This window comes from Epinephelus lanceolatus, chromosome 3, assembly GCF_041903045.1.
Source record: "Epinephelus lanceolatus isolate andai-2023 chromosome 3, ASM4190304v1, whole genome shotgun sequence".
Lineage (NCBI taxonomy): Eukaryota > Metazoa > Chordata > Actinopteri > Perciformes > Serranidae > Epinephelus > Epinephelus lanceolatus.
In genome coordinates, this window is record NC_135736.1 from 39,562,503 (window position 1) to 39,582,723 (window position 20,221).

A 20,221-nucleotide genomic window follows, 5' to 3' on the forward strand; every position below is an offset into this window, starting at 1 on the left:
ATTTGATACTTGCATTTTGAAATTGTTGTGGCAAAGATGGACTTCCTTGCAGATCAGGGGATATAAAAAACACTCTTTACATGACTCGCACCACAGGAAAATCTGGCAAGATGATCTTTAGAAGCATCAAAAAAAAAATCCGGGCTTTGCTGATGATTGTCAGGAGGGGGAATCAGGCACAAAAAAATCCGCCTGATTCTCGTATAGTGTGTACCTTGCACTACAAATGATGACCAAACACAGAGAGTCTATGAACAGTTACCTTAACTGCCGGTCCAGGTGGTGTGTCCTCCAGCACATGGGCACAGATGTTGAGAATCTTTAGTAGGTGAGAAAAGACTTGCTCCACCATGGCCACCAGGGAGCGCTCTGACAGCCCTGCCCAGGGTTCCTCCATCTTATTTGGGCCTCCACTGGTGTTGGTGCTACCACTGCTGCCTTCCTCCTCTCCAGCCCACGGGTTGCGCATGCATTTAGGAGCCACAGCTGGGAACACGATCAAGAGACAGTTAATGATAACAGTTATCGATAACAAGTTATTGCTTTTGCCTCAAAGTTTGAGTGAATAGTGGTATGTTTGCAATGTAGTATAATTTCAAGCTCCATAAACAGCATGGTCTCATGAATATTTGTATGCACATTACCCACCAGCAATCAAATTGCCAGAGAGCAAAAGTGCATCCTGGTGTGAAGAGAGATCCAGTGGAAACCAGGCGGAGGAGAGTAAGGAAAGGACCATGTTAGCCATTCCCACTGTCAGAGTCCTCCGCTCAGTCTCTGGTGCAGACAAGGAGGTGGTTGAAGAGGCTGGAGCACTGCTGGGCTGTGACACACTACAGAACAGAGGGACAAGGACATAAGATGATCAGGTGTGTGTGGAGAAAGAGGAGCACGTTGGCTGGCAAGAAGTTGTGTGGAAGATAATACAAATAGGATGGCATTAATTGTACAGGAAAATATTAATCAACAAGAGAGAGTGCACAAACCTGAGGGCCCTGCCCCTGCTGCGGTTCAGACTAGAGCGGGAAGAAAAGCTGCTACTGGAGCTAACATAGCCACAGTGCCAGCCTGTGCTCCAATTGCACACGGGAAAATTTGAAGCCAGGAGGCACAAGGCCTCACAGCAGCCGAACTGCAGAGAAATAAGACAAATGTATGGCATTTAAAAACATTGTCAAGCTTTTCATAGAGCAGGCAAAAAAGGGAAAATGTTATGCGTGTCTTAAAAGCTCACCGTCAGGGCTCTGGAGGTAGAGGAGGTGAAAGCATGGGAGACGGCAGTAACGACTCTGGACAAATTGTTCTCGATTGTGACATCAGACACATTGTTGGACAAGTTGTAGCCTCTGTATGTCCTGGAAGACATAGAAAAGGGAAGAGCAGAGTTTCTCAGGTTGTGCTCTGATTTTTTTCATGAGCTTTGTAATTAAACCATTCAATTTCAAAACTCTTGTAGAGTGAACGACACAACAAACTGTATGTACCATAAAAAGGAACACATGACAATGATCTTGAGAATCATTTTTAGGAATAGGATGGCACTGAGAGTCTGTGAGACGAGTGCACATACCTTGTGATTGTACTAACTGTGAACTGGGAGGGGGGTTGTGTCTCATGCATCAGCAACTGCAAATAGACTGAACTCTGGTCTCGGGCGATAGCCACTACTGGGTCCACTTGACCTTGGTCACAGTCATAGAACAACCTGGGAACCAGCCTGGTAGAGAGAAAGCCGCAGAGACATGTGGGAAGGATTAGAGGAGACATTAGGAAGAAGACACCTAGGGGGGAAAATAATACAAAAAGTGCGCTTGTCAGCAGTAAAAAAAGACATAGTATACCTGCTGACAGCAGAGGCTGCTACATGCCGGACTCTGGGGTCATCATCTCCCAACAAACAGATGACCACATCGTTCAGGACTCTGTCCTGCAGCTGCAGCCGCTAGATAGAGAGAAATGTGGACTAATTAGGGACCACAGTCTCAGCAACTCAAGCAGGGTCGATTAAAAACAGATAATAAAAATAGCCGCCATTGAATTTCATAATCGATTAGTTGGGTCTATGCTATGATGCACGGCGCACTGGGCAGCGTCTCTCGTGATGAATTACAAGAAATGATGCCATCTCCTTTGTCTTTGGAGTAAGCATTTGATCCAGTGTAGCCAGGCATCCCTCAGCTGAGCCCCCAAATATTTTGAAGGTAACACTTCATAAAGCTAACAAATAGCTTTATCAAAAGGGCCTGGCTACACTGATCATCACAAAACAGTGAAAACAAGACAGAAGGTATTTCTGTGAGTGAACACTAATTTGCTGAAATTAGGTCAGAGAGACACTGGAGTGTAATGTGATGTTATGAGTTTTTGGAAAATTTCACAGCATCAGTGAGAGACAGTCTCAAGTGAATCCTTCATTTCTTCACCACAGAAACTTAAGCAATGTCTTATCAAATATATGCTTGTCACATTTACCATTTTTCCCAAATTCATTTCTTATTGAAGAGGCCTTTTCTGTATTTAGTCTTGATGTAGCATATATTTGGTGGATTTTTATTGGGAAGTTGTTTGAAAGAGCACTGTGCAAGAAGATGAGGAATAAGTTGTTTTTCCAAATAAAATACTAATATAAAATGTAGTTTTTTTCCCCTCTTTATTTGATCAACAACTGATAATGCAAAGTAAAACAGATTAATCCAATATCAAAGTAGCTGTTAGTTGTAGCACTAAACTCAAGTTGAAAACAGGACACACCCTGAATGTCTTTGTGTCTTAAAAACATTTGAAGATTTGAATTTTCAAAGCAAGACTATAAGAAAGGTAGAACGGAGAACTTACCCCAGTGTAGTGATGATCCCCTTTATGCAAAGTCTCCGTTTTCCTCTCGAGGAAATGTACTAACCTTAAAGAGGAAAGAGTAAATATCTTTAAAAGGCAGTTGAGTGACAACATTAGACATGCTATCTAACAGACATTGATAATGTGAAGAATAGTGATGCTGAAAGTACAGTCCACCCCTAACAGCTTGAGCAGGTAGCTCCAGTAATACAAAAAACGACAACTGCTCTTACCGGAAGTCCATCTCAGCCAGGGTCTCCAAGAGCTCAGTGCGAACAAGCCAATAGGAGGAGTCCCTCAGAGCAAGAAGGTTTATCAACAACTGCAGGCCGAGCTCACTCAACGTACTGCTACACACAGTCATGAGGCAGTGCTGAAACATGCATAAAAGTAGTCAGACACAAACTTGCACGCAGAGCACCGATTACTGACACACTTGCACAGAAGTGCCTTACCCTCACTGCAGAGCAAGCCATCTTACAGGTGACAGATGATTCATCTTTCAGAGTTTTTTGGAGCAAAGGCACCAAGTCCACCAGGGACAGGGGGTTACCTGGACCAGACAGGCGAGAGAGAACCATTATATTTCGTATTTTAGTTAGTCATGTCCCGACCATGTTGTTTTGTTACTGTTCAGATTTTTTTTGTCCAATAACTTAATTTTGTGCTCAAAGTTAAAAATAGAAGGTTGCTGCTAAAACAGGAAGATGATGTATGACCATAGTAGAATCTCTAAGTCTCCTAAGTGTTGTCCTCAGGCAGGTGCACCGTCTGAACACTGTAAACATCATAGTAAGCTAGCTTGTCTACTTATCTTGTATTTTACCCGAATTGTGGCACCATAACCTTAGTAACATCGGTGTAGCTGCCCTCCATCTTAGTTTAGTGTGTTGTTTATTGTAATAATGGCATTTGTTGCCAGTGTGAAGTGAATGGTATCAATCAACACCATGAATATCACCAAATACCCCCGGCTAAAATAGCACAACACACCAAATGTCTCTCACTTGCTCTCTTCCTTACCGTCTCTTGGCCACAGGGCACCGCAGGATGGATAGAGAAGTCCACTGTCTGAAATGCAGTTCCAGGATGTGTTTAAAATTTGTACTGCCCACCAGCATCGGCCTCTAACAGGTCCAGACACTGGGAAGCACACAATTTTCAGTGCCATTAGAAAAAACAAAAAGAGCGACACTACTGTTGATCAGGGCAGTATCGGTGCTGTGCGCTGAGGCGAAAGCGGCCTATGCTAGTAGACGATGCCCCTCCTAAACATCCCATAGCTCCATTTCAAACAGCAGACCTTGGCAACAAATCTATCCTTCCTTTGAGGGACTCTGGCTGCTGCTGCACCACAGAGCTGCACACCAGCCAAAGAGCACCTCATCACTACACACAACCAACAGCTGCAGTAGTAGGAGATGGTGAAGAGGAGAGCAAGTGAAGGAGAGAAGAAAGTCGCCATGTTGTGCCAGGTGTTGACTCACTTGTGCTCTGTTAACAGCAAATTAACCAAAGTAAATGCCATATTGATGTTTTCCAAACTTTTGTAGATGCCATCTTTTTGCTATAGTTATGGATTAACGTTACATCTCACCATTAAACACACTCCCAGTTCTGTTTAAAAAAAAAAAAGAATGTTAACTATTAAACAGGAAGTAAAACTGACTGGAAGGGGTTTTTAAATACTATCCAAACTTTCAAAATGTCAGCACCAAGAGAAACACACCACACACACACCTGTTGCACTCTGCACACTGGCCAGCCAGGTGTGAATGTTGTAACGTGTTTTGGTGAGTGCAGCTTGTATGATGGCTGCACAGAGGATGGCAGTGGCTCCTCTGATCTGGGGGTCCCCATGGTCAATGAAGCCCAGGATGTCACTGATATACTGCTGCTCTGCAAGGGGACAGAGAAAGAGAGCAGGGTCAAAGGCAGAGCTGAAGACGGTGGAGTGTGAATAATAATATCAGTTATGGCTGAATTTCATTTAGTTGCTTTAGTTTTCCTGTCATGGTGCACGCTGGCTCACCATCACACTGTCATTGCAAACTGGAAGACAGTTAACGTTATTAGTGATGCCTTTGTTTTTCCTACAATGACAAGTCAAAATGTCTGCTGTGTAAAAGCCCCATTGTGCTCCATAAAACAGCGGAAATTATATTCACTAAGATAAGTGAATGCAAAAGGCCACAGACCAACAAAAACATCTACTGTTTCAATAAAGATATCCACATTAACAATGGGCTTCAGTGAACAAAAGCCAATTTTACCTGCAACATCTCACCAAAAGTCTAACATTTTGCTCATCCTGGAGATTCAGAGAGGCAATTCAAATCTTCTGCCACAGCTACACTCATTCCTCAGGCTTCAACCTTCAGTAATATTGCTTATTGTGCATCCATATAATCATATCATGACAAATTCTCAATATCATGGTTCTCAGTTGTACAAGTTCAGAGCCAGCATGCACACCATCAGCAACCTGAAACGAAAGCAACTAAATGGAATTCAGCCATCATGGATTTCATTACTTACACCTGTGCTTTTCCTACTGCAACAAGTCAAAATGTCTGCCCGCATAGCTCCACCCACCTGAGCAGAGGCCTAACAAGCCTGAATAAGTGGAAACACCTGTGTGGGTGTGCAAGGCCCCTAAATATGTGAATTCTTTTCCATGTGAAAATAGTATGATGATGTTCTAGTAAATTAATAATAAAAGCCCTTAGACTTTAGGATCTGAGTGATGACTGTCACAATATTCCATCCATCCATTTTCATCCCCTCACCACTACGGTCCAGCATAGTGCCCACATCACTGTTGACACCACACCAAACCACATATCCATCCCACGCTCCATCTTACCCTCACTTGTGAACAAGTGCCCGAGATACTTGAACCCCTTCGCTTGGGGCAGTAACTCTCTCCCAACCCACAATATTAGTTTTGTCCATTAATCCCCAATATAGGCCTTTTGTCAAAAGGGACCTCTTGAGGCATCAAGCATCATCTGAATAGGATTCTCTTAAAATTTTTATGCCCCTACCTTCTACTGGAACGCCGTCCAGCGGGTCCAGGTAGAGGGAATTAAAGAAGGCTTCAGGATGCAGTGCTGCTGCCGCCCCGACACAGCTGAGCGCCAGAGCCTTCACGCTCACTCGCACCTCCTTATCAGGGGTCAGACCTGGAAAAACATAGCACAGCCAAGATTTATATGCAAATGAAACAAAAAAGGAAGCCAGATAAACCTAAAAGTAAAAGTTCATAGTGCTGTAGTTCACAGATGCTCCAACTTGAGCACCTTTTAAAAAACAGGGCTAATGTCACTGGTACTTATTTGGACTTATATCAGTCTATTTGTAGGAAAATAGGATGACATCTTTAAACACACCTATGGCATATTTTAAGAAGTTCTGATAACACTTACCATTTTTTTGTCCTGTCAGCAAGAAGGAAGCAGCAAGAAGCCGTACACAGTGCACCAGCGGCTCAGCCCCTTGGTCTGTATAATGCCCAATCGGACCCTTTATCCGAGATGGCTGAAAAGCAGGCATTTTAAGTTAAGGACAGATACACAATAATTTTGCCTTCTTTACCTTCAGGTACAAAAAATTGGCATGGATGTTGGTGCGTGGATGTATTTTTACCTTGTTGTCAGGTTCGGGTTCAGCGGGTTCGTCCTTTGGTATGAAGCGGTCCACGCTGCTGTCTGATCCCTGCCGGTTGTGACCTCGGCCTTCGAACAGATGAGGCTTGCTCAGAGCTGCACATAGAAACAAAAAGCATGATTAAAGCTTCTTATCAATGAAAAGCAACCTGTTCCCACTGTCAACCCATTTATGTGTGTGCATATTAGTGTACACAAGCATACCCAGCGCTGACTGCAGGAAGGGTTCTGGAGGTTCTTCTTGGGAGGCAGGTGCTGCTCCTTCGTCTTCTTCGTCCTGTAACGTCCCGATCTGCATCCCAGAGTACTGGCTCTCACTGCCATCCAGCACCTTATGCACAGAAACACAGAGCAAACATTGTCAGTAAGAAACTAAAGTTAGATTACAGAAACATTTAATGCAACACATCTGCAATGCACCCACATGCAAACGATACTGAAGTAGTTCTGACTCATTCATTTTTGAGTTAGATTTGCTGGATTGAGGAGACATTGAGACACAGCATAACAAACAACTGAAACTGCAAGTCAAACATTCCCTTTATTAAACTCTGCTTGGTCATGCTTGAGTCACTTAATTTACAGCAAATCAACTACACACAGACAAAAAAAAGCACAGGCTTGAGAACTCTGCAATTGTGGTTGTCACAATCCAGAGGAAGACCAAGCTTTTGATCCAAACTAGTATTAGTATTTCGACTACATGGGGAACACACGACATTTTACAGAGAACTAACTGGGAAGATGTATAAAGAACTCTCAATCCGAGAATTTTAAATAATTGTTTTCCCAGGTTTGGCTTCCGCAGGAACAAAAGCCTGTCACAGTCTCTCTGAAAGGTAAAGGGAATCAAATCTGAGGGTGAACGGTTAAAGGAACAGATGGCCTTCATGCTTCAACTTTGAACTCTTTAATGCAAGCCATCGGCATGGGATGTTGGGGTTGCTTGCTTTTACAAAGGTCTTTCAAAAGCATCTCATTTTTGAGAGGAAATCACTGGAAACGAGGAAGAGGAGGAGGAGGAGGAGGAGGAGACGGGGATTAATATATTGTCAATGACAACAAGAAGGGAAAGGAAGCAATAAGCAGGGTAAGTTCTGTGCATGGGTTGTGACGAACAAGCGAACGAAAGGGGAAAGAATGGAGGAAGCCAAAGGTTTCCAGACAAGCAAGCCCCTCCCACTCCGTTCAAAGTGTCCAATTGGCTGACCTTGTCACTAGTGCTAGAGGAAGAGGTGGCATAGAAGGAGGAAGAGGAGGAGAAAGAGAAAGAAGAGGACGAAGAGGAAGCAGTGTAGACAGAAGAGTCGCTGTCTGTGGCATCGGGACCCTCGGTGGAAGTTGGCGAGGGAGGGGATGGTTCAATCACCCGCGGCAATGGAGTGCGCGACTGCGACGAAGCGGGGAGAAGGGTAAGGTGGAGGGGGGAAGGCCATAGAGGTAGAATTGTTAGAGTGGACAAACTCACACCAAAATGTCTCTGAAGGGGAGCATCAAAACCCAAACAACTGAACCAAATCTGTGATGTCACATCTCACCTATGTACTCCAAGGAGCATTTATTATTATAAAATTCTGCATACACCATACACTACCATACAAGTGGTTTGCATGTTGTGCTCCATTACTGCTTATCTTATGTACTAAACATAACTACCAACAAGTTCCCAAACAGGGAAGACAGTTTTTCCAGTATAATTGTAACCCCTGCCAAATAAGCCAAATATCCATCTATTCGAAAATCAATGATTTACCTCTGTGGGGCCCTCTGGTCAGAGCTTTTCTGAAACAATTTAGGTGCACTCTTTCATTTCAGCTCAGTGGAAGTGTCTTTACTGCATTTTGCTGTCATTTAGGGAGTCCTCACTATGCTTTATAGAGGGCGAGGTTTTGCCCATCCACACATACAGGTGTTGTTATGTTTCGTGCAATAACGTAAAAAAAATTAGATGCGCCGCCCAACCTGAATCTGGGCAACAGTGGCGAGGATGCAAGCAGTTCTGCTATTAATGGGAAGGAAGCTAACGTTAGTCCTAGCCAGAGCACTAGCACCTCTCCTGTTGATACAGCTGCACCCTTCGACAAACACAGAAAGACAGGCTTTGATCCATCTTGGCTATCAGAGAGGAAATACCTCTCCTGGCTCAACAGGACTGATATTGGCAAGGTTAGGTGCAAGACTAAATAAAAATGTGTTAATGTGGCTATAAATGTTCTTGTTAGGCCATGTTTTATCTGTGTTAGCAGAGTCATTTTAATATTACCAATAACAAAGTCATCAACTGAAAGCATTATACTATGATTTGGGAAATTATTTAAATTAGATTCACGTATATGCAATTTGTAGGTAAAGGGCTAAAACATTTAAAACCACCTTATGCTGATTTCAGTGCTTAATATTTTGTCCATTCTACAAATCCTAACTCCATGAAGTGTAGCATCATTCTTAAAGTGGAAACTCTGCCATTAGGGACATTAATGTTCATAGTTAATTTTAGCACTTCATGGTAATTAAGTCTTTTCGTGTCCAGGGAAGCAGGCTGTCCTCTGGATTTCACACATATATACACAGAAGTGAAGCACTGTGTGTTTAAGCTGTATTCACCGACTAAATTAAATCTCACTTGCACGCCCATTCAGTCACACTGACCAGTTCTGCTACATCTGAAGGGGTGACAGCTGAATCTGGTCCCTCTGTGGTGGTCTGCGAGGAGTCGCTGGGTGGAAGTGAGCGGTCATTAGTACTTAGCAGAGTCCCGCCTTCTCCTAAGGGTCCTCCCTCCGGTGTGGCATTCTCTGGTGTGGTGTAGTCAGCCGTCTCTGGAGTAATGTTGGCCCCGCCACTGGAGCTCCGACTCAGCATTTCCTCTTCGTTGTCGTTGGGTGACTCAGGCGTGTCGGATGCAGATGTTCCACCCCCACCGCCGCCCTGCTCTGAAGAGGCACTGAGGTCCACAGAGTCGCCAGGCTGCAGGGTGTGCTGGGAGGAGCGCGGCTGCTCAGTGATGATGTCAACCTGGGCCGCAGTGGAGCCTTCTGCACCAACGACCGATGCTGCAAGAAAGACACATACAAAGCTTATTTTTCACTGCAGCATGGGGCTTTATCAATTAGTTTTAAAAATGAAATATAGCTGGTAAGACTGCCACTGTTGCATAATACTTCACATTCTGCCTCCTGGTGGTTGTATCTCACCTGTGAAGGCACCAGTGGTGACCTCTGTTCTCTCAGCGTCGTCCTCCAACCCATCCTCCTCCCCAGAGAGCATTTTACCTGAGAACAACAACTTTAGTGTCAATATAACATCAACAGTTACACCAGATGAAGAGAGGGAAAGAGACTTAAACCTGGGTGGTGCAAATTTACTTTTAACTGAGTGTATTAAAAACACAACAACAAAGGAAACTGCCTTAGATTTTCTTGGATACGTACATTAAAAAATAAATACTGTGCATCATTAACAACGTATCCACAATTCAGAGGAAAATCAACCGCCACAGGTGACTCAGTCAAAGGTAAATTTGCCCAAACTTTGACAGAAACATCACTTAGAGGGTAGAGGTGAGTAGAGGAGATAAATAGACTAGTCACCTCTCTGTTTCCTGAGAATGAGTGGACTGCAGGAAGACCCTCCCCCCGCTGCAAATGGTAGGAAACAGGATATAGAAACAGGAGGTGAGGAAGAGAAAAGCAGCAAAAGCTCAGAGAAACTCATAGGAAACCGAACGATTATTTACAGACAACAGGGAAAGAGTTAGCAAGCAAAGAAAAAAGTTGCGAACACAGACCAAAGCAGGAACTAGAGCAGAGCAAAAACACGGTTTGATTGAGTAATTATTACCTGGCAAAATCAGCAAGGGTTAATGAATTAAAAGCTACCTGAAGCTGAGGCATCCCAAGTGCCTTGCGCCTATGTAAAACACTGCAGAGCCGACACTACATTGTACAAAGGGGATAACAAGCTTTATGAACACAGTCCCGACTGATTTATGTGTTTACCAATGAGCTCGAGGATGCTGCCGGAGCGTGCACGGCTCTCGGTGTCCTGGCGGAATACAGTGCCGCGTGCGATGCTGCCTGCAGTGATGAGCATATGCAGCAGCTCTGGCGGGGGAGTCCTGAACATCTGCTGCAGGAGCTCCAGAGCCGCCGTGACTACATTGTGATCCCAGTGCTGTGTGTAGTGTAAGGTCAGCTCGTACACCTTGAGACACACAAATGTGAAATTTAGCCAAACCTTGACACTTAACATACAAACACAGACATCCACACAGTCACTCTCCACTCTCTACCTGTAGCAGTTGTTCAGGTGTTGGCTGTACATCAGCCTCCTTCCTCATGACTCCAAAGCTTCCTTTGAGGCTGGTGGTGTTGACTTGCTGCTGCAGCAGAGGCATCAGGTAGCGAAGGGTTAACAGCACGCCCAGAATTAGGTGGCTGGGGTGCTCCTCATCCACTGGAACCAGAAGACCTAGAAAAGGATATATATTGTATGTATTCTGGATTTGCACCATACTGTTTTATATTTGCACTCTTTGTATTTGCTCTCATTCAACTTTGTATTGCAACTGCTGCACAGCAATTTGCCTCTGGATAAATAAAGTTTTATCTTATCTTAGCACAGGAGGTCAGGATGTGTGTTTATTTGTCCTATTTGAATGTCTGTAGCTGCAGTGCTGTAGCTAAAAGCAGTTCAATACTAAAATAGCTCACAAATGTAATTAATTAAAACTAATTAATTTAAAACTAGGCAGGTGAGAAAGTGAATGTCTTGAGTATTTCTATGAGTGTGTGCCTTTGTGTGTGTCTTACCCAGCAGCACATTAAGGAGCCAGGTGTAGAAGTAGCTGGTGCGTCTGGAGTGTTGGCACACGCTGACGGCTGAGCTGGCTGCTGTCCGTCTGATGGTGGGGGAGCTGGACTTCAGGTTGGCCACGAATGACTTCAGCAGCACCTGGGACAAAGATGGTTGAACTACTATGAATTCAAGCTTTCAGGATGTACAGATAGGCATATGTCCTCGTGCACATGGTGTCCAGTTTTTGGCAGTAATTTCTGTTAAATTAGTTACATCTAAAACATTTTAAAATGACAGCGTTTTGACATTGCAGGTAGGGAGCAAGCCTTTAAAATTAAATGTAGGCATGGGTACAGAAACACGGTATTAAATTCTAAAAGACAACAGATGAAGCAATTGAAAGCAAAAATTCAATTTCCATTATCAACACTTTCAACATTTTTTGCTTTGTCTGGATACCTTGATCTCGCCATCATTGGCGAAGTGTCCCAAGGCGGCCATGATCTTGGGCATTGCAGCAGCCAGAGTCTCCTGTACTGTCTCCTCCTGTCGCTTGGTGATTCGGCTGAGGCATGGCAACAGGTTGACCAGGTAGGGTCTGGACCACAAAGATGGAGGGAAGGATAAGAATGCAAATAGAACAAAGCAGCGAAAAACCCTTTTCAAAGTGTGTTAGACAGTGATGTTTCTTCCTCTAACAACAAAAGGGTTTTTTTTTTTTAAATAGCTGTTTTAGTAACCTAAAACTCTATTTGCATGTAGATGAGAGGCCAAATGTGAGGACAATATGAATTTACAAAAATATCTGTATATGTGTAGACAGGGCCTTAACCAACTAGTTAGTATGTTTGCAATGTACACCAAAATTTGCTATTTTTCAGGTGGGATTTTCCCTCTGAGTTTGGCATCATGTAAGCAAAAAGGTCATTTTCAGGCATTGTGTGTGCATACCTGCATTTCTGTGGTCTGATGAGGTGAGCGAGCTCAGCAAACCTCCACAAAGCCGCCCTCAGACTCCGAGAGGCACCGTTCTACAGAGATGCCCAAAAATCATTAATGTCAGCACACAAGGTGTTTTCATTTTCGCACTTTACATGAAACAAATGTCAAACATTTGTCACTGGTCTGAGGATAACACTGTGGCATAAAAAAAACAACTCACAGCACAAACATATACTTCATACCTTTTTAATTTCTTTGTATAGCTCCAGCTGCAGCCTAGGTAGGTTGGAGTCCATCAGTGCCTGAAAATAAATATCAAAAATTATTCTCCAAACCAAGGCTAATTATTCTGTAAGTGTACTGTGTCCTCATTGGGTGCTAACAGAAAATTAATTGATGATCAGCATACTGTCCTAGTCATATAAGCAGCATATTCCATTTGGATACGTCCATCAGGCCTTTTTCCAAATTACGCATTTGCTGATTAAGACATGTGGGATATGCAAATATTATTCAGGTTTGAGGAGCATTCTTTGGACATGTATACAACACATTTGGAATATGCGTCTCAGCTTTTTACCACAGTTTGCAACACACGGTCTCTGGCTTGTTTATGGTCAGCCCTGTGTTTTGTCATGAATGCATTGTGCAGCCAACAGTTTGAAAGGCTTTGGGGTTGACATGCATACTCATTTAAAATCACACATTTTGGGTGGGAGGAAGAAACACACCTCCTTTTAAACATTATAAAAAACTTTGATATCAACATTGATGTTTTTGGATATGCGCAAATATTTCATCGCTGACCTTTTCAAGAAGGTGGTTGAAGGAATGAAAGAGAAAGGCTCCAGAATAAGGGCAAAAAACACAATAAGTTGTGCATGTAAACGTAGTCAAAGTTGAAAATAGGAGAAAAGAAAGCAGTGCGGGGTCCTGCTCACTTTGATGATTTTGTTCAGGCACTCATCGGCTACCATCCGGACATCTGATTCGCTGTCATCGCTGCAGAGCAGGAACATCTCCATGGCGATGCCCAGCAGTTTCTGAAACTCTGGAGATGTTCTGCTCCCAGGACCATAGAGAGGAAAGGTGAGGCAAATGTCATTACACACACAGACTATCAACTTTCAACAGACATTGCTTGTACATGTAAAAAACACTTTTCTGAATTGTTTACACATGAAACACTCAAAACTATCATGAAATCAGAGGGGGTAAAATGTCATAACCTCTCAATGCAATCCGACTCAAAGTGGCAAATATTAAGCTTAGGTCACTGTTGTCACACACTCTCTGAAGGCCTACCTCAGAGATTGAGCCACTATGTTTTCACATATTGTCAGGCAGTGGGTGACCCTATCCTTCTTTGTGGTAGCCTGTTCTTTTTTCCTGTGAAAGAGAAAAGATGGCGAGGATGAGAAAAGGGACAAATAAAAAACAAGAGTCAGCAAAAGACAAGAAGCGATAGAGGCAGAGGAGGAGACAGATTGGACAGAAGAATTGGTTCCAGACTGAGAAAGTACCTCCAAGAAATTAAACTCCTGGTAGTCATTACATCTCTAAAAATGAATCAGGATTACAATTAAATTTATTGCTGATGGAATACTGAATGTAACACGTCAGTACCACCCTACCCATAAAACACTGCAACGCTGGCCAATTCTGTAGGTATCACTGAAAAGACAACAACCAAAGAAATCCCTGTGCAGACATAAAAGGAACCACAGTGTACATTCAAACTCAAGTCAAATCTAAGCATCCCTTGAATTAAAGGGAGAAATGTCCATAACAAAACTGGCAAGCCATTTAAGTGGAAACTCACAAGACCACAATTTCAGACTGATTTACTCTGCATCTAATTATAAAGCATATATCAGCAGCAGTGACAGAGTAGCAAAAACCCTGCTCTCCAACTGGGTAAATCACACTCTCTACATAGCTGGAAGACTGCATATATATTCCATCATTTACACCATTAGTGATGCCATTTATAATCACCATAATGTTGTGTATAACAAGTACAGGACGTAGAGCTTAAAGAGTAGCCTAATACTAACTGTGCAGCTTATTCAAGGTAGCTGCTGTTTTACATTACGTCATGTGAAAATATGTAGCAATGTTCTCTATGGATACACAACTGATAAAAAAATGGTGACCTCCTTGTGTGAACCTTCCAAACACTACACCCATCACGCAAACATAACAGTGCATGTTGTTAATATGGTAGACTCCCTAGAGATGAGCCAGGCCCACACCATAATTAACATCTGCAATCATAACAACATGCATGCCAGTTATGATTTCGTCTGACGTGCTCATGATTTTCTGTGGCATCAGAGAGAATGATAGTCATGTGAGAGCTAAGCAGCTGCAGTTTTTGGAGCCAGGCACCGCAGCTGCTTTCCAGCGACTGCAGAAGCTCAAAGCATGATTGCGGAGACTTGGCTTTCCCCTGAGTTAAGTCCTTATTGGCTCATCAGATTTAAACATATTGAGTTTCAAGATTTAATTCTATCCAGGATAATAGCTTTGAGATGTTGCATGGACTAGAAGTTGATAGTCATTTAATACATCAAAAGTATGATTGTTTATGGCAGTGTAAACTGTCTAGCTACAATATATTACCTTTATAAATTGGTTATACTGTATACTAATCATAAAGGGGAAACCATTCTGGGGAGTGTATTGCTGACAACAAGTGAAAACAGACATTTTTGGGCACTGCTGGACTGCAAGATGAGCCAGATAAATCTGATGGTGCGGTACTAACACCAAACCATTTTGAAACTTGGCAGATGAAATTACTGACTAAGGTGAATAATATATTTGAAAAGATGGAAAAGATGATACTGTCATTATGGAAGGTGTCTGGCATGTGTTTCTTGAATGAAAAGGCTTGGTTCTTTGAGCAGAGGCAAAACAAAAACTAAGGGTCCATTTCAGAAAGCAGGTTTATCAAAATCTGAGTCCAATCCTGAACTCTGAGTTGATGAACCCTGAGGTGGAAAACACTGAGTTTTCGGGATCAGGGTCAGTTTAATCAACTCTGAATATGTTCAATCTGAGTTAAGCTTGTGCGCGGTGAATGAAAAAAAGCCATCATCAATGGAGCTCTACAAGATACTACAATCCACCATTGCAACAGGTAAATTGTACAGATAACAATAACTGGGATGGCAAACTACACCACTGGAGCTCGGCAGGGTGGACCTTTTCACAGCATACATTTTGACTTGTCATAGTAGAAAAAAAACAGACCAAACTTATAACATTACTAATGGCTCAGTTCCATTAAGTACCCCAGTAAGCTATTGCAGTGAGCCAGCATGCACAATACCCGGGCTTCACCTAAGAGGAATGCAGCTATCATTAATGTTATTAAATACACCTGTGCTATTCCTACTATTACATATTAAAATGTCTGCCATAAAAAATGTCTATTTTGATAAATCTATGATATATTTGAAGACCTGTATGGACTGTGCACATTTATCTTTTTTTAAAGAGCCTAAGTCAGGGTAATAAATTAGCACCATGAAGTTTCATTCAAGGTTGTCCATTCATTCATCATTTAGGTTATAGTCTATATTAGCCAACATTTTAAATCTATTTGTTCAGCTTTAGTCTGACGGACATAAAACACAGGGGCCAGCAACTGAAGATGGAAAATAGAGTTGAAGATTTAAAAAACATAAATCAAGGACAAAGGCCTTGAGACATGATTGTAACCGGATCCAGTAATAATGTGGTTGGTTGGGGATTTGCACTGGAGTAAAGAAATAAGCTACAGTAGAGCACTCAGCTATATCAACAAATGTAGTACACTCAGACATTTTCATTCAAAAGCTGTTGTTCAGACTATATGCAGCCTATTAAAAAAAAAACCCTCACACGCTCACATATTGCAGCAGCACCACCATGCAGTTCTCTCAGAAATATTAACATAGCCTTATCTCAAATATTAGAGGAATTATGTTCCCAGTCACATCATGGGGATTATTATTCATTGATCATAAGAGTCTAAACCATCGTGCCAATTCTTAAAATCTAAACTGAGATGACACATAATGTGCAATAAACATTTTAGTGGAAGTGCTCTAGCTCTGTAAAAATAGGACATGCAGACGTGTGATTCTGAAATAAGGGTGACTTAATGCTGCATTATATCTGAATCAGGGCAAAAACCATTGATCAAAGAACTGATTGGCAGGGCATAAATGTTTCTTTAGATAGTCTGAATAACAAGCTGATACCCAACCAAAACTTTGATTCAGACATTCAGTAAATATCCCTTAAATAATGTGCTTTGAACCATGCTTTGATATGACTGTATCAATAAAGAAATGAAACAGTGTGTTTAGCTCTGTTAGAGGGAGGAGACAGACAGAAACTCAGGGTTTGTTTAGAAAACCTGGCAGCAGGTGAGCTTCCCAGAGTCAGTGACCACAGTAACTAACCCAGAGTTTCAGTTACCTCTCTTTCTGTGACTCAAAGACCCAGAGTTTCCCTCATCTCAGGGTTCACTAACAAAACCTGCTTTCTGGATCACACCCCCAGTCACTACAGCACCTCTGGCTCTGTTGATCAGGATGGGGTGCGATGGACAGGCGTAAGTGACGTCACTCCAGGAGGCTGCCGTATTAATGCACCAGGTCATCGGCAGAAGTTACATCTGCCCTCCTGTACAATTAACTGCACCATGTTACACTCAAATTTAACATTTACATTGCAAACAGAATTGGTCCACCGAGATCACCTTATTAAGCAGACTTTGAGTCATTTAACTGATCCCTGACCCTTTGAGCAGGTGCGTGGGCATCAATTAGCGGATGCCTTCTGTGTTAGCTATCATTCAGCTAGCCTGACCCCAAAAATCTCCCTTGCTGGCACTCAGATAATGTCAGGCAGCAAATCCTCGCTAAGCATTGGTGCAACAGCTGGCAACGGGTAGATAGACAGCGGAGAAGTTTCAATAATGGGTCTGGTTACTGGCTTGCATGTTGGCGTAACTGGCTTCAGGCTAGCTATTAACCCTTGGTGTCGTTACCTGACAGGCACCAACGTTAGCTCGCGAGCTAAGCTACCTGTCTAGCTGTTAGCTTGCTATGCGATCTCCGTAAGACAAAACAATCCACTTACTGCCTCTGGACAAGCTCCTCGGCGGTTGGTGGTCCCTGTTGCTGCTGGAATGACTTCAGAGACTCAAAGGCCTTCATCAATTTCTCCATGGTGGCCATTTTAGCAATCAACAGTAAGGAAGCTAACGGTAGCTAGGCTAGCTAATATTTACTATGTGAGCTAACTAGCTAGCACAGTGGGGACAAGTTAGCGCACGGAGAGAGCAAGCGGTGCGTAGTGCGACGAGAGTGTTAACACTGCTCGCGACAGCTACCACCGGCTCTCCGCCTTCTCTTCGTGCAAGATATCTCTTATTCTTTCACAATATTATTCCTAAACGGACAAAATGTTGGTTGATAATAAGCCATCTTTGATGCAGCGTTGCGATCCCCCGACAATCACACCAGGAAGTGGCATATGTGACAGTTGCACAGAAAGGGGAGGGGTGAAACGTCAGCGGCCAATCAGACTGTGACTATATGTTGAGTGACTTGAGAAAGGGCCAATGAGTGACTAAGGTTTTTTTTTCCTTTTGTTGTTATTGTTGCTGTCACGGGACCGCTGTAATCCAGATTGTAATAACACATTTGAGCGACACACATGCTGTAGCTGTGGCTTTTATCCGTGTGCAAGGATAGTTGAGTGGGCGGTGTGTCAGTGAGGAGGCTAATAGAGCTTCCTATGTATCAAAAGCAAGGAATAAAAACACATGCATGGAAATCTAATTTATCTAGCTCTCATCCTCACATGGACAATTATATTACTGAGGTTAAACCCCTGACTAAGTGGAAGATAATTAAAGCCGTAGATGGTAATGCCATATTTGTTGTCACTATAATTTGACAGTAGTACACGAAACTGATAATATGTGAAAAAAAAATGTGTTCCTCTGCCTCCTTGTAGTGCTACTAATGGTATTTTGTGGCCCATGCTGAAAACAGTCAACAATGCACCGCCCATTGTCAGGAGCAAACTTTCTCATTTTAGTCAAGTCAGTTTTACTTTGAGAGTCCATTTAAAAACAACAAATATAGACCAAAGTGCTTCACAAAGAAATAAAAAAACACAGGAATGATCAAACAAAACCGCCATTAATAGGAGAGTGTAAGTACAATTAATAAGAGCATACAATAACTGCACAAGCAACAAAATAAAACAGTGAAAATACACGTGTTAAGCAGTGTTCCTCCTAGTGATAATTAAAGGCTAAAGAAAAGAGATGGGTCTTAAGAAAGGTAGAGGGGGAAGGTCAAACTGTAAGTGGGAGATTATTCCACACTTTAGGACCAACAACTGAAAATGCTCAATCACCTTTTGTTTTTAACTTGGTAGGTGAAATGGAGGGTAGTGATTGGTCACCAGATGTGAGGGGTCGGGAGGTGGAATAGGGAATAAGCAGTTCAGAGATGTAAGCAGCTGTGTGTCCATGCAGCACTTTAAAAACAAATAAAATAATTTTGAAATCAATTCAGTACTTCACAGGTAACCAGTGAAGAGAGGCCAGTACCGGTGTGAGGAAAGGGAAATGCAGTAACAAGATCTGTACTCATATTTGATCAGTGCGGGCTTGACAGTGTGACTGCAGTTCATGAGCAGTTTTGATTGACTGCTGCAACTGAGACTCCTCGGCTCTGATTGGTTGTTTTTGTTCAGGTGTGGTGGATTCTAGAAAATGCCATTAGAAGCACCACAAGGAAGAGGAAGAACATGATTGTTTTTCCACAGATCATCTGTCTCATGCACTACTGTCTGGATTTAGTGACAGTTTGAGCCAAAATGACAAAAAGTTATTCTAATGTAAGTTAGCAACGGTAGCTTTAATGAAGAAAAGACAATCAAACAACAGAAAGAAATCTAAAACTTTGAAAGGAATATTTTCTAATGCAATGACTGGAAGGAATGAAAGGAAGTAGTAGAAAAGGTTGTATTAAAATCTTACCTGCAGGAAATAGCCTGTAATACCAGCAGTGCAGATTCATATTGTGGCTTGGATGTAACACAGGTCTTACCGCATGACACTATTTTTTATTATTTCCTATTTTTTTTTCTGTTTGTGCGTATTTATTCATAAAAAATATATCAACATACGACACAAATAAGTCAAGACACAAGTATTTTTATACAAATGGCAGTGTATTATTTCATAATTACAAATGTCAGATATGGTACAACAACCAGTGATACAACTTGTACAAGAATTAACAATGACTGCAGTGGTTGAACAACATGACTGTACAGATACAAAAAAAGAAGAAAAATCAAGAAGTCCCAGGCCCCATCTGAATGCCAATAATGCATTTGTCATTCCTCCCTTCCTCGAAAATATCACTTATCTGACATATCTGGACAGAAGAGTGTGAAACCCTGGTGAACCTCCAGGCATTTATCGGTGGTTATCCCAAAACTCAAGTGACATCAAGAAACTAAACGTTGCTGGTGAGTGCCATCCCAGTTTTCAGGGACAGGCTCGCCATCGAGGAAAGGAGGAATGCATGTCCTGAATTCAAACAGGGCCAACTCAGCTGGTCACCTTGCCATTTATAAAGTTGTCCTCAGATACCAGTGAGATATGTTGGCACTAGAAGGTCATCATTTACATATACAAGGAACCTGAAGTATTACAAACCGATACATGCTTGAGTAATAAAACATATGTATTTTTTTTAAAACAGGCATTACAATGCACTTAGTGCGGACATTCAAAACCGTTGAGCTGTTTAAAGTTCCTTTATGTGAAGGAATTTCTCTCAGAATGGACGGAATGATAAAGAGGTTGAAAAAAGGCGGGATGTCAGAACTTAGATCGGTAATTGGCACATACAATAAAGGCTGTCAGTCTTTCTTTAGTAAATTATTCCGAT

At 42.3% G+C, this 20,221-nt stretch overlaps 1 protein-coding gene across 6 annotated transcripts in view; it reads right to left on the reverse strand.

Moving 5' to 3' along the window:
• Positions 1-17,772, reverse strand: part of htt (huntingtin) — a 39,296-nt gene extending 21,524 nt beyond the window's left edge. For 4 of the 6 annotated variants that reach the window (XM_033624315.2, XM_033624309.2, XM_033624312.2 and 1 more), the window contains exons 1-26: positions 17,382-17,766; positions 13,548-13,631; positions 13,184-13,304; positions 12,485-12,544; positions 12,252-12,331; positions 11,760-11,898; positions 11,315-11,456; positions 10,795-10,973; positions 10,502-10,706; positions 10,094-10,141; positions 9,698-9,775; positions 9,153-9,556; positions 6,708-6,834; positions 6,484-6,599; positions 6,264-6,375; positions 5,883-6,020; positions 4,576-4,734; positions 3,291-3,388; positions 3,069-3,208; positions 2,836-2,899; positions 1,842-1,942; positions 1,571-1,717; positions 1,235-1,355; positions 987-1,132; positions 649-833; positions 263-486 (exon numbers count right to left, since the gene is read on the reverse strand). In XM_033624315.2, coding sequence (XP_033480206.1) covers positions 263-486; positions 649-833; positions 987-1,132; positions 1,235-1,355; positions 1,571-1,717; positions 1,842-1,942; positions 2,836-2,899; positions 3,069-3,208; positions 3,291-3,388; positions 4,576-4,734; positions 5,883-6,020; positions 6,264-6,375; positions 6,484-6,599; positions 6,708-6,834; positions 9,153-9,556; positions 9,698-9,775; positions 10,094-10,141; positions 10,502-10,706; positions 10,795-10,973; positions 11,315-11,456; positions 11,760-11,898; positions 12,252-12,331; positions 12,485-12,544; positions 13,184-13,304; positions 13,548-13,631; positions 17,382-17,479 — 3,516 coding nt within the window. In that variant the 5' untranslated portion in view covers positions 17,480-17,766. Of the gene's footprint in view, positions 1-262; positions 487-648; positions 834-986; positions 1,133-1,234; positions 1,356-1,570; positions 1,718-1,841; positions 1,943-2,835; positions 2,900-3,068; positions 3,209-3,290; positions 3,389-4,575; positions 4,735-5,882; positions 6,021-6,263; positions 6,376-6,483; positions 6,600-6,707; positions 6,835-9,152; positions 9,557-9,697; positions 9,776-10,093; positions 10,142-10,501; positions 10,707-10,794; positions 10,974-11,314; positions 11,457-11,759; positions 11,899-12,251; positions 12,332-12,484; positions 12,545-13,183; positions 13,305-13,547; positions 13,632-17,381 lie in introns of all 6 variants that reach the window. The other 2 variants (XM_033624314.2, XM_033624310.2) reach the window with 1 other exon arrangement.
• Positions 17,773-20,221: the final 2,449 nt, after the last annotated feature.